Source organism: Sinocyclocheilus grahami, unplaced genomic scaffold, assembly GCF_001515645.1.
Source record: "Sinocyclocheilus grahami isolate Dianchi unplaced genomic scaffold, SAMN03320097.WGS_v1.1 scaffold134.1, whole genome shotgun sequence".
Taxonomy (NCBI): domain Eukaryota; kingdom Metazoa; phylum Chordata; class Actinopteri; order Cypriniformes; family Cyprinidae; genus Sinocyclocheilus; species Sinocyclocheilus grahami.
The window spans coordinates 585,883-599,372 of NW_015505313.1; the positions used below are offsets into that span (position 1 = coordinate 585,883).

At 35.8% G+C, this 13,490-nt stretch overlaps 1 protein-coding gene across 3 annotated transcripts; it reads left to right on the forward strand.

The window, feature by feature from the left end:
* The first annotated feature begins 242 nt into the window (after positions 1 to 242).
* On the forward strand, positions 243 to 8,243 carry LOC107590946 (SPARC-like protein 1). Of its 3 annotated transcripts, none has more exons than XM_016279906.1 (9): positions 243 to 521; positions 1,165 to 1,249; positions 3,563 to 3,635; positions 3,732 to 3,843; positions 4,910 to 5,028; positions 5,139 to 5,293; positions 7,362 to 7,474; positions 7,876 to 7,970; positions 8,080 to 8,243. In XM_016279906.1, exons 2-9 carry the CDS (start codon positions 1,190 to 1,192, stop codon positions 8,130 to 8,132), a joined length of 780 nt encoding a protein of 259 aa, XP_016135392.1. In that variant the 5' UTR covers positions 243 to 521; positions 1,165 to 1,189; the 3' UTR covers positions 8,133 to 8,243. The 3 variants fall into 3 exon arrangements, with proteins under 3 accessions (XP_016135392.1, XP_016135391.1, XP_016135393.1); XM_016279905.1 differs by having other exon boundaries at positions 243 to 327; XM_016279907.1 differs by lacking the exon at positions 243 to 521 and adding an exon at positions 558 to 807.
* The last annotated feature ends 5,247 nt before the right edge of the window (positions 8,244 to 13,490 follow it).

Sequence of the window (13,490 nt, forward strand, 5' to 3'; positions counted from 1 at the left end):
TTGGCATTACTTTACAGACAAAAAGATTTACAGGCCAAAAAAACAGATGGAAGAATGCAGAACAAAGTAGGAGGAGAGAAAGAGAGAGAGAGTTCAGGTTTGCACAGTATCTTTAGATGTTTTTCACAGTCCATGTGTAAGTGGAGGTGAGTGTGTGTGTGTGTGTGTGTGTGTGTGTGTGTGTGTGTGTGTGTGTGTGTGTGTGTGTGTGTGTGTGTGTGTGTGTGTGTGTGTGTGTGCACTCATGCTGTTAATGGATTGCTAATTAAGGACTTATCAGGTGAAGCCAGAAAAAGCAGGAGAGGAAATGGAGGAGTGGAGTGCCAGGTAAGAGGAGACGGTAGAAATAGATTATCAAATGAAGAGAGAGGATGGGGGAAACAAGACAAACCTGAAGGAGGGGCAGAGGGAAAGGAAAGGTATGTGGCTGCCTGGGAATACGGAGATAGAAAGAGTAGAAGAAGAAGGCAAAGAGATTAAATAGGCACGGAAAGTGAGATCATAAGAGAGGAGAGACTCTGGTAAGAATTTCTACACCAATTAAAAGAAATAGCAAAGGAATGAAAGGGTGATTCTGTCAGTACGACTGCTCCTTTAGCGTAACTCTATCTGCTCTGAGCCGTAACATACAGTAATGACTTCTCAGTGATGGGGCCACTCCATTCTACACACACACTTCTAATGAGCACTCCGGGGCTTATACACAATACTGAGACTACTGTGAGTTATTTAAAGAGAAGAGCGATCAGACAGAATCAGCTTTGATCAAGATTTGTGCTTTGAGGATTATTATCTTGACTTTTATAAGTATGGTCTCTTATGCTCTCTATTATGATTTTTTTTGACCTATCATGTTGATATGATAGGGCAGGTCTTTACGTGGATGAAATTTTTTCTTTATGTCTTGTGTGTGGTGTTCATTATTCTGTGCTTTTTTGATTAAATGAAGAACGTCTCTCAGGATATCCTCAAGAAGATTCTCAAATCTTTGGGAGAAAATGATTAAATTTTAAACACAATCCTCATTCCCTTATACTCATTCTGAAAAGTTTTCGTTTGGAGAAACAAACTTTTTATATACATCTGAGTGCATTTTGGGTGAGATTCTGAGTCAGAACTGCTGGATTTTAACTTTAAAAGTCACCTGTTCAACTCATGTTTCAGATCCACAAACGTCCTTCCATGAGAAATGCACCTGCTATGTCATCTGTTGTTTTTGACAGTTACCCTTCACTTTGGTGTCGCCAAGGTAAGTGGTTTATAGTTGCTTTGGTGAGACCATGTTGCTAATGTGCTCTGATTTTAAATATGAAAAAAAATTAGATTAAGAAAAGCAACTGACAATGCTTTTTTGAAATGCAATTTTTAAAAATACATTTAAATTAGCCGCTTTATTAATGTATTATTTTATTGTTGTATTTAACAGCATTTTATAACATGAATTAAATGTGCAAATATGTCTATTTGTTAATTTAGAAAATAATTGAATAATTTATTTTATTGTGATGTTTGACTGCATTTTAGAACATGGATCTAACAAGCAGTTGTAAGTTAAATTAAAAAGTGAATTATTTATTAAAATGTTTATGTTTGAATTGTTAATTTTACCCAGTTAATGAAAAATATCATATGAAAAATATTCCATCTTGTGAGGAACAAGCAAAAAGGTATTGATTTTTTAAAACAAAAAACAAAAAAGTTGAAATCTGAAAAGTAGGTTTATTTGAAGTTTATCATAGAATACTATCAGTACAAAAAAAGTTAAAAGAGAGGTAGAGTTTACAAGGGAGTGAAAGCGTGAATCTAAGTCTGTAAAAACTGTAAAAGCTTTCACGCTTACTGTGCTGTAATGGTTAACAGACTGCTGTAAATGTGCATGCTTCTTCATTCCTCTCTACATGTGTCTCTCCCTCTTTTTAAAGCATATTTCTGCACACATGCTCTCGCAATATGACTCTCATCCATCAACCCCTAAGCATGCTCAGTAATTCTCTCATATATTTGAAGATCTCAAAGATCAAGAAAAGGACTTAGGAAAATTGAAAAATTAATTGCAGTTCATTGCTGTTTACTATAAAAGTCGTGAATCTAACAGACAGCATATAAAAATAAGAGGCTTTTATATTTTGTTTTGGTTGCCAGGATGGGCCAGACCTACCTGCTTGTAGACTGTGTCTGTAGATGTTTATGAATCATTCATAGTCCAGTGAGCAGTAGATTAAGTAGCTCACTGTTACAAAAAACTATATTTCAAAATTAATGCTGTTTTTTACCTTTCTAGTTATCAAAGAATACAAAAAAGTATTAAAACATTAAGCAGTACAACTATTCAACATTGATAATAAAAAAAAAAAATTTTTTTTAAATGGTTCTGAAGTACCAAATTAGATCAAAACACCAAATTAAACACTGGCATATTAGAATGGAATAATGGCTGATGAAAATTCAGCTTTGCCATTAGATAAATAAATTAGATATTAAAATACAATAGAAAACAGATCATTTAAATGGTTATAATATAATATTTCACAATATTACTGTTTTTACTGTATTTTTGATCAAATACATGCAGCCCTACTAAGCATAAGACTCTTCTTTTTACCCACTCCAAACTTTTTAACAGTAGTGAATGCACTCAAAAATACAAACCCAATTCCAAAAAAGTTGGGACACTGTACAAATTGTGAGTAAAAAAGGAATGGAATAATTTACAAATCTCATAAACTTATATTTTATTCACAATAGAATATAGATAACATATCAAATGTTGAAAGTGAGACATTTTGAAATGTTATGCCAAATATTGGCTCATTTTGGATTTCATGAGAGCTACACATTCCAAAAAAGTTAAATGTACATATAAGGAACAGCTGGAGGACCAATTTGCAACTTATTAGGTCAATTGGCAACATGATTGGGTATAAAAAGAGCCTTTCAGAGTGGCAGTGTCTCTCAGAAGTCAAGATGGGCAGAGGATCACCAATTCCCCCAATGCTGCAGCGAAAAATAGTGGAGCAATATCAGAAAGGAGTTTCTCAGAGAAAAATTGCAAAGAGTTCGAAGTTATCATCTACAGTGCATGATCCAGATCCAGATCTTTCACCCATAGAAAACATTTGGCACATCATAAAGAGGAAGATGCGACAAAGACCTAAGACAGTTGAGCAACTAGAAGCCTGTATTAGACAAGAATGGGACAACATTCCTATTCCTAAACTTGAGCAACTTGTCTCCTCAGTCCACAGACGTTTGTAGACCGTTATAAAAAGAAGAGGGGATGCCATACAGTGGTAAACATGGCCTTGTCCCAACTTTTTTGAGATGTGTTGATGCCATGAAATTTAAAATGATCTTATTTTTCCCTTAAAATGATAAATTTTCTCAGTTTAAACATTTGATATGTCATCTATGTTGTATTCTGAATAAAATATTGACATTTGAAACTTCCACATTGCATTCGGTTTTTATTCACAATTTGTACAGTGTCCCAACTTTTTTGGAATCAGGTTTGTACATTTTTACATACAAATCCCATGTGAATGACATTATTTGTGTGTGTAAGGGTGGAAGAGCCCAGCGTAAACAGAGGCAGGCTGAAGAGAAGTTAAGGCCGTATTTGGGCAGAGTGGATCCAGGTGAGACAGTTATTTAATGCCAGTCTTGTTTTGTACATTATTTACTAAAATGTACCTCTTTTTACTAAACTCACTCTCTTTCTTTCTCCTCTTCAGAATCCCTTTGTCAGTTGTTGAAATGTCACAGTCCTATTGGTTCCTGGTGCCAAGTAGTGAAGGAGGGGGGAGTTCTCGCCCCTAAATGTGTGTGTCCAAAGACCTGCCCATGGTAAGACACACACCAACAATTTAATAACAATTTTCCAAGACACCTGAGCTGATTTCATTGCCAAGCTACTTACAGTGAGCCAACGGCATGAACAGTGCAGCTCAGAACTCAGTGTCATGATTAAGAACAGAATAATGACATAAGACACTCCTTACGGCGCACAGACTCCTTGGAATCAAACCAGCAACCCAGACATTTAACTACTGGTATATTTGCTCTGTGCACATACTGTAGTCTTTAATGCAGATAAAGGCCACATGCAGGGGAAAAAAAGAAAAGATGTACTTGAGGGCAGTATTAACACATTTAAAAAATGCTGATGCAGTTTAAAAAATATGACATTTTATTAAAACATCTCAGACAGACAGTCTCTGACAATACCTTATGTAGTTAAACATCTTAAAAAACAATTAAACGGCTTTAAACTTGATTCAATAAAAGTAGCTTTACTTCTTTCTACATCGAGTGGTGATCCAAGGCAGTACCAAAGTTATTTATCATGATCCTTTTTATTAAAGTAATACAAAGTCTATAAATAAATATATTGAAACGAATTAGTATTACTGTACTTTCAACATTTTAAAATGGACAGTTTTGGTTTTCTGAATATCTTTAAATGTCTGTTTTGACCATTTCTTGCCAGTTTACTGCTCAAAACACTGATAGGTACAAAGTAGGCCTATTTTTATCCTCACTGCAAGTGAGATTAATGCAGTTTGTATTTTCTTTTATCTTGTGTAATTGCATTCATGTTTTTTGATGTCTCCCAACCTGTCCATGTTGGCATCTGTCTAATTTGGCAGCTTCTACTAAGTGACAGACGAGTTTATGCCAAAACAGTATAAAGTTTAATATGATGCACAGCCTGTGAGGTCAGCAAGAAAAGATATGAAAAGCATTTCCTCGTTCCTTTTACAAAATGATCAGTTTTTGCACAAATGTATGGTTTGATGAATTGTATTATTTGTGTTTAGGATTGTTACCTGCTGTCCTTGACTCTGAACAGACCCAGTCCAGAAGCAGTTTGTGTGTGTGTGTGTGTGTGTGTGTGTGTTGTTTTGTACAGGCAGGGGGCACCAATGTGCAGCGTTTTGGGGAAGACGTACAGCAATGAGTGTCTTCTTCACAAGGAGGCCTGCCGTAAAAAACGACGCATTGGCAAGGCACATAGTGGAGCCTGTATTGGTACACACACGCACAAAAACTTTAAGCATAATTACACTTAAATGCACATTCAACCACTGTGTTCAGTGATGTTGTCTAAAAACACTCTGTCTCTTGTGGTCTCCTGTCAGTGAGCAAGGCTGGGTGCTCTGAGGAAGAGTTCGGTCAGTTCCCGTACCGTCTGCTGGACTGGTTCCTACTCCTCAGCAGAATGGGAGAGAGATACACACCAGCCGCTCCCTCACAAAGCTGCCTCACACACACACAGCGAACGCAGCTTGCAGAGGTTAACAAAGAAACCCATTGAACTCACTCAAATCACTTACACATATGCCACCCTTAGATCATTCACACTTTGCATGCATTTTTGCTTTTCAAAACACACACTACTCAAATACTTTACAACATATTGCTGTTACGGTTTGTATGCATGATGTTTTTGTCAAGAGTCAAAATAAACTCTTGGTTCTTGTACATCCTAACCGTCCATTTCCTGGCAGGTCTTGAGATTAAACTTCAAACAAGTAAATTACCTTCAGGGTATTTTGATTGAAAAAAAAAATCCTATAAATACACATTTATTAATCACCTGCACATTTATCTTTAAATTATTAAATGGGAACCCTGATAAAAACATAACTACTCTGTATAGAGTTCTAACTAAAAGATCCTATAAAGATTTCGATCTATTTAGTAGAAAGAAATGGGCTAATCATGTTAAACTTAAAGGGGTCATAGGATGCTACATGCACTTTTACAAGTTGTTTGAACTGAAATGTGTGTTGGCAGTGTACACAACCACCCTATAATGATAAAAAAAAAATTTTATCTGGTTAAATGTTTTCCCCTTTCTCAAATCGAGCCGATCTCAGATGCCTGTCAGTGTGACGTCACACAGACAGGCCCCTCCCACGATAGTTTGATTGACAGTAGCGTTTCAGCACAGACTGGACTGGTGTCTTACCTTAGACCCACCCTGAGTGAGCTGTCATCAGTCCGCCATTGTTTCACCGCTGGAGCAGATATAGACAAGAATGACTCCTAAGCGATTGAGGTGTTCTGTTGTTGGATGTAATAATGAACATAGCAGTCGTCATTTACTCCCGACATCTGAGCCGCTGAACTAGCAGTGGATTACATTGTTTCTGAAGGGAATGCGCCCCCGATCTACATAAATGCATCTATGTTCGCGCGAATCATTCATGATCCAGCCTCATCTACAGAAGAAGTGAGTATAATATTTTGTAATGAATCTTTGCAAATTGCCTTTCCTAATATGTGCTAATTAGCAAGTTTCATGATGAATGCGGCTTAAGTAAACAGTCTCTGTGAGCAGCTCGGAAGAGAGGGGCGGGGTCAGCATAGCTCATTAACATTTAAAGGAAAATGCTACAAAAACGGCTTGATCTGAAAAGAGCTGTTTTTGACAGGGTAAAAAGGTGTTTTTTACACTACCATTGAGAAATTTTAACCAAACTATGTTGCAGACTTTTCATTAAGACCCTAAAGAATCATATCAACTTGTGGAAAATGGGCATCCTATGACCCCTTTAATTTCAACACATAATTTTTAAACTCTTAAGATGGGGAAAAATATATATTTTTTCCTCAGTATTGTGACAAACATCCAAGTGAAACAGATTATCGCACAGAAAAAAAAACGTAGGGCAGAGATTTAATTAATTCCACTGGTTGTTGATTAGATAGAGGCAGATCTGAATGTGAGCGTGCAGTCAATCGTAAGAAAGTGGCAGGGTTTATGACGATGAAATGATTGGAGAAATTTGGAGTCTGGAGAGGAGTCTGTTGTTTCACCGAAAGAACGAGTTACAGCATTTGATTCAAATTTACAAGCACAAACCATTAAAAAAAAAAATTAAACGCATGCATGGATGAATTGTTCACAAAAAGATCAATAAAAAAATAGATAGTGTGAATATCCATTTCATGCCACCTTTAAGCGTTCCCTTAAGACACTACCCTTCTAAAATTCACTCTGTCAATCAAATTACATAGTGTAAGCGCGCAGTGTATAATGGCCTCTTTTGGGACGTAACTCTTTTCTGAACCAGACAGCTCTATTTTAAGCCTGTAGGCTACGATGTTAGCTTGCTAATCGAACGCTAATTCAATATAATACTTGTAAAGTACTTCTAAATATTAAATGAGAATAAATAAGTCTCTGAGAATAAATAAGTCTCAAAGTAATTTTACATTTTTTCTAATCAGAAACCCATAACAAGTTATCTCAGCCAATGGAATGGGGATCGTCTTTTTATTCATTTGTGAATTTGTGATAAAAGCATCCTGATCCTTTATGTTTTCTCTCTCTATTTTCTCCCTTTATTTTTCAGAGGAGGTTTGTTCTGCTGGATCGTAACAGGGACGGGAAGTTAAGCAGGAGAGATCTGAGAAAGCTTCACTACAAGCGGATGCCACTGGAGCACTGCGCTCAAAGATTCTTCCAGTAACACACACACACAGAAAATGACACCAGTGCCTATACACACACAATCACCTCGCCACTGTGATTTTGTGATGTTTTCTTCTGTCTGACCTTCTTTGTATTTGCATAATATTACCGCAAACCCTCCCCAGCACCCTTCTGATTATAGTACACATGCCTTCAGGATGTCACCCACCCCTCTCTCTCATCCTCTTTCAATCTTTCTTCTCTCGCTCTTCCTCTCAATCTCTCATTCAAAGCTGTGAATGCTTATTGCCTTCCTACTGTTCTAATGTGAGTGGTGTCCTTTACGGCTGATAGCAGCGGAGAGAGACGTGTAGAAATCAAAAACAAGAGCGACAGAGGCAGAGAGAGTCCACTTGTAGATTTCAACAGTATAGTGTTTGTGTGTGTGCGTGTAGGTCATGTGACAAGAACAAGAATAAGAAGGTGACCCTGAGGGAGTGGACAGCCTGTCTGGTTGACCGGTCAGAATGCTGGTTTCAGGATTTCATGTGTAAGTCGATATTTGTTTCATCTGAATATGAGATTCTCACGTGTAAGCATGTTCAAACACATACACACACACACACACATCTTGTCCTTTTTTCCTCTCTCTACCGCAGCCGTGAAGATGGGCTCACCAAAGCTGTGTCCTGTCCCTGACAACAACCTTTAAATTTAGATGCTTTATCCAGGTGGAATCATATCTTATACCTTATCATTTACCTAGACATTATAATAACTGATACCTGGAGAAAGCTAGACATTTGCATTCTTGTTGGATTAAAAATAAAGTAAAATAGTGACATTGTGAAATATTCTTAGAATTTAAAATAACAATTTTCTATTTGAATATATATTTTAAAGTGTAATTTATTCCTGTGATGTCAAAGCTGAATTTTCAGCAGCCATTACTCCAGTCTTCAGTGTCACATGATCCTTTGGAAATTATTCTAATATGCTGATTTACTACTTAAGAAACATTTCTTATTATTATCATTAGAATAAAAACTGTTGCTATGCTTAATATTTTGAGGATTAAAATAGAAATATTTTGTAACATTATACTTTGTCTTTACTGTCACTTTTGATTAATTTAATACATACATGCTGAATAAAAAAAAGTTAAAATTATTTCTTTTTAGGCAAAATACATGGCTAATTTTGAATGACTGACTATTTGCCAGCTATACGTTTTTTTTTTTTTTTTTGGTCACACTGCAGCACTTAAAACACAATAACTGTGGCCCGAAAAGTTGGGGGATGAAATTTCTAAAAGTGCGGGTTATAATAATTGCTTACCTCTGTTATATTTAAAGTCTGATAAAAAATAGGGCATAATAAAAGTCTAAACATTTCTGTTGCTTTTTTATTGTGTGTATGTGTGTGTGTGTGTGTGTGTGTGTGTGCTGCAAGTGCTGCAATCTAGTCAACAAAAACGGCTTTTTAAGGGACAGCGGCATGTATCATGGATCACACAAACAATTACTGCAGAGAGGGACAGCAAGAGAGGGAAAGAGAGAGAGAGATTGGGCTATAACCTTAAACAGAGGAATGGAGAGCAGATTAATTGAGGGGTGGTGTTTAATAGGAGAGAGATGGAGAGAGAGAGATGGATGGCCCATGAGAGAGATAAAAGACTACGTGAGCAGGGATGAGAGGAATAGATAATATGGCAGAGAGACGGGGAAAGGCAAGGACACCGAAAGAGAGAGAGAATCTCGTAATGCACTCACAGAATGGGACAGGGAGGGGGACAAGTTACAGTAAACCATTGCAAATGGAGGAGAGAAAATAGATTGAAGCATGAAAAATGGATCAGAAAGAGAGAGACGGCAGGGGGAGGGGTGCGAGAGAGAGAGAGAGTTGCAGAAGGGTGTGATAAAGGGTGGGAAGAGATTGTTAGAAGGGAAAGAGAAAAAGAAAAGAGTAACTAAATGGCATCCCACCACAAAGTAACTTCCCCTTCCAGTACATCATTGATGTCTTCCACTTTTCCAAACACTAACCGCTTCCAATCATGTCTGCCAAGTGTGAAAAATTGATTCTCAACATTTGAAAACAAGTAGATCGAGTTTTCCATGTCTATATGACCCCAGGAAGTGCAGCAGAATAATCAGATCCCATTACATTTGTAGCTTTTAAAGTGGGTTTGGTTTCCTGTAGCTGTAGTGCAGTCAAGAATCATCTCATCTGGCAGCATCTTCTGCATTGTTATGCTTTACGGTGCGGTTTGATATCTGTCATTGTGTTGCGTGATCATTCTGTGTTGTGACATTTTGAGGTTATGTTTTGAGTTTAATGTGTGCCATGATTTTTTTATTATGTCTCCGGTTGTTAATACGCAGTGTAGTTTGGTCCTGTGTTGCCTTAGTAAATGTTTTCACTCAGACTTGACTTTCTGTCTTAAAGAATTTTGCGATTCACAGGCACCATTTGCATTTGTGACTCCAAACAGTTGCTTAGCTACAGACGGTATATAACACAGTGTGTATATATATATATATATATAGGCTAACATATGTATTTATACAAATATATACTGTATTTATTTTTAAATGAATAAAAACTGTGATAGATGAACAGTATATGTCATCTCTTACCTGAATATGTTATTGAATAGGCTACCATGAAAAATGACTCTGACTTTCTCAAAAATAAAATTTAATACACTACCGTTCAAAAGTCTTAATTTAGGTTTGGTAAGATTTTTTTTCAAAAGAAGTCTCTTATCTCACCAAGGCTGCATTTATTTGCACACACACACACACACCAAAAAAAGAATAATAATAATATTGTGAAATATTAGTACAATTAAAAAAAAAACATTTTTTATTGACATGTATGTTCAATTGTAATTTATTCCTCTGATGGCTGATGGCAAAGCTTAATTTTCAGCAATCATTACTCCAGTCTTCAGGGTCACATAATCCTTCAGAAATCATTCTAATATGCTGATTTTGTGCAAGAAACATTTCTTATTATTATCAATGTTGAAAACAGCTGTACTGCTTTATATTTTTGTTGAGATCCTTATGAAACATACTTTGATGAATAGAAAATTCAAAAGAACAGCCTTTCTTGAATTTTTTTGTAATAATGTAAAATTATTTACTGTGACGTTGATCAGTTTAATGCATCCTTGCTGAATAAACATTAATTTCTTTACAAAATAAAAATAAAAATCTTGCTGACCCCAAACTTTTGAACAGATGTGTAAAAAAAATCACAGAAATGCATGTTCAATATCAAAGTCCAAGTAACAATCATTTGTTTTCCCCATAGTAGACTTCTATTGTAATTGAATTATTAGTCAAAATTATTGTCTATTCTAATGTCAATAGAGCTTAACTTGTATTTAACCCAGAATATTCATTTAAGGGTGTGCATGTGTTCAGAAATGAGTCCTGGCTGTGCTCAAGATGATAAGAAGCATGATAATAGATCTATTTTCAGTAACATTTCAAAGCTTGGCAGATCTTTAATGAACGTGTGTGCAAGTCAGAAAGAAAGAAGAGAGAGAGTCTTTTTATCTGTAAAAATGAAATGAAATGAGGTCTAGTGGGGAGACACGACCCCTGGGGTCAAATCAGGCCCCCCTCAACTCTCTTGAGACCCTCCCCCTCAATCAGCTATAACTGTTTCAGGAGAGACACACACATACTATCTCATTAAGAGATCTATTGTCATATGCTCTGCTTCAGACTGTGTGACAGCACACACACACACACACACGTACGTTTCAACCTTACACCTCATCCCTGGTCACATCTCTAGTGTCTCTCTCTGAGGCCACACAGACAGGTATCCTGCTTTTGTAACGGACACAGATGCAGAAATAACAGATCCATATGGAACTGTTGTATGGATGAGATCATGTACATGTGTCATGCGCTAAACTCCCATTGGACGAGAGATCATAGTGACTCCATGACCTGCTGCAGCCATGACATCACGTACTGGGAGGTCAAGCTGAACTCTGGGTGAAAGTGACGTGTTGATTGGTTAAAAAGACAATGAACATGACAGTTGAAGATTTATGAGTGAACCGTTTCTCTCGATCATTGACATTTTAGTTTTTCTGACTTTTTCACTTTTTTCTAATTCAATTTTAATGCACTTTATTGGTATAGCAAAAACTTTACATTTGTTTTGCCAAAAAGAATTTGAAATGAAAAATGTTAAAATATATAATATAATATAAATATTTATAATACTAAAAATAGAATATATAAAAAATATATAAAATTGTTGAAATTAACAAATTTTTAAAATGGGAATAAAATGTTAAAAATACATAAAATTATTTATTTATTTATTTGCAATTTCAATTTTAATGTGCTTTATCTGTATGACAAAGACTGTGATTTAGTCAAATAAAGTTATTTAGTCAACTGAAGATGAAAAAAATAACACCAAATGTGCTCAAAATAGTGATATCATACTATTTGCATATACAAATACTCTCTCACTCTCCTCTCTCTTTTGGGTCCCTGGAGAGAATCCAGTTTTATATGGGCAGATGGGCAACTGTTTGTCATCTGCTGTTAAAATTCGGATCACTATCAACAGACCACTATCTCTCTCCTTTCTCTCTTCTCTCTATCTCTCTGTCAGTGTTGTGTTATGCAGGAGTTTGCCCTGAGCTACAGAGGCCTTCTCGTCATAACCACCGAATTGGAACAATATTGCATTTACTATGCTTACAGTCTTTATAGGACTAATCGGCTGCATTTGTGAGAAACCTTTAACCAGCCATAAATAATTGATAAAACCTGAAAATTCAATTATTTTAATTAAAGATATGTTGTAGGAGTGTGTGTGTGTGTGTGTGTGTGTGTGTGTGTGTGTGTGTGTGTGTGTGTGTGTGTGTGTGTGTGAGAGTGTGTGTGTATGCATGCTGTACAGAGACAGAAGCATCCAGCAAATATGGCGAATGAATTATTAAGAAGAACACAAGAGAACAGAAATTCTGCATGGTAGAAAAAAACCTAACCGGTGAAAGAGAATGAGAGAGCGAGTACGAGAGAACACCAGTCAGAAACACAGAAGAAGAGAAAGCTAATGGTGTATGTGTGCATTCGTGTAAATGTCTGTCAATTTTAGTATTTCTGGCAAAATCCAAAAGGTTAATCAGTTATAAATCAAAACTTCAAAACCCCGGCAGTATCAGAGAGAGCCAGACTTCAGGCAGTTCAAAGGGATTTTGAAGTGGGCCAGACCCATTTAAAGCACTCACCCGGCTCTCCAGGGGGGACAGGAGTGTGGGGCCCACCTCCAACCACCCAAATATTCAGCAATGGCCCGATTAAAACATCATACTTTAAAAAAGAGATCTTTTAGGCAAGTTGATGAGATTATTTCCTAAAATAGTGCCATTTTAAAATATACCTATAGCCGCCTATGTAGATAGAATCACAAGCATGCAAAGGCTGTTGCTGCCTTCCATAAAACAAAAACTGAACTTTTTCTGTTTCTCAGAAGCACAAGTTGTCATAGTTAGGTAAGCTTTTAGTAAATTGAAACTACAACAAATAATTTTTTGGGGTTCTCATTTGCTCCTAGCAAAAGAAAATATAGCAGTGTTAACATGTGTATACAACAATTTACCTTACTTTTTTACTCTTTTTAATAACTGTACAAATGCATCCCAGACAATACCAGCTTTATTGCACGAAGCTCTGAAATTATTATTATTTTTTTTTTCAAAATGGCAGATGAGTCAATATATTGATTATGATAATATATTTGCATTTCATTTAATAGTAAAATAGATAAAATAGACATGCGCAAATAATAATAATAATAATAATAATAATAATAACTGATAAATGGCTGATATTAAAATTTGATACTTTGTCTGAATTAATTAAAAACAAAATAAAACATTAATTGAACTATTATTTAAAAATAAAATGAAAAAAATAAAATACTGACAACAATTTTAAATGCTCATTTAGGCATTATAATATACTGTATGTAAAATGAATATTCATTACATTTAAAGAAGTAGATCATCCAAAAATGAATATTT

Bases quoted from the DNA above. Each gene is read 5' to 3' on its own strand.
- LOC107590946 (XM_016279906.1), top strand. From the start codon at position 1,190: ATGCACCTGCTATGTCATCTGTTGTTTTTGACAGTTACCCTTCACTTT. The intron at 3,636-3,731 runs GTGAGACAGTTA...TCTCCTCTTCAG, and splicing joins TTTGGGCAGAGTGGATCCAG to AATCCCTTTGTCAGTTGTTG. The intron at 7,475-7,875 runs GTAACACACACA...GTGTGCGTGTAG, and splicing joins TGCGCTCAAAGATTCTTCCA to GTCATGTGACAAGAACAAGA.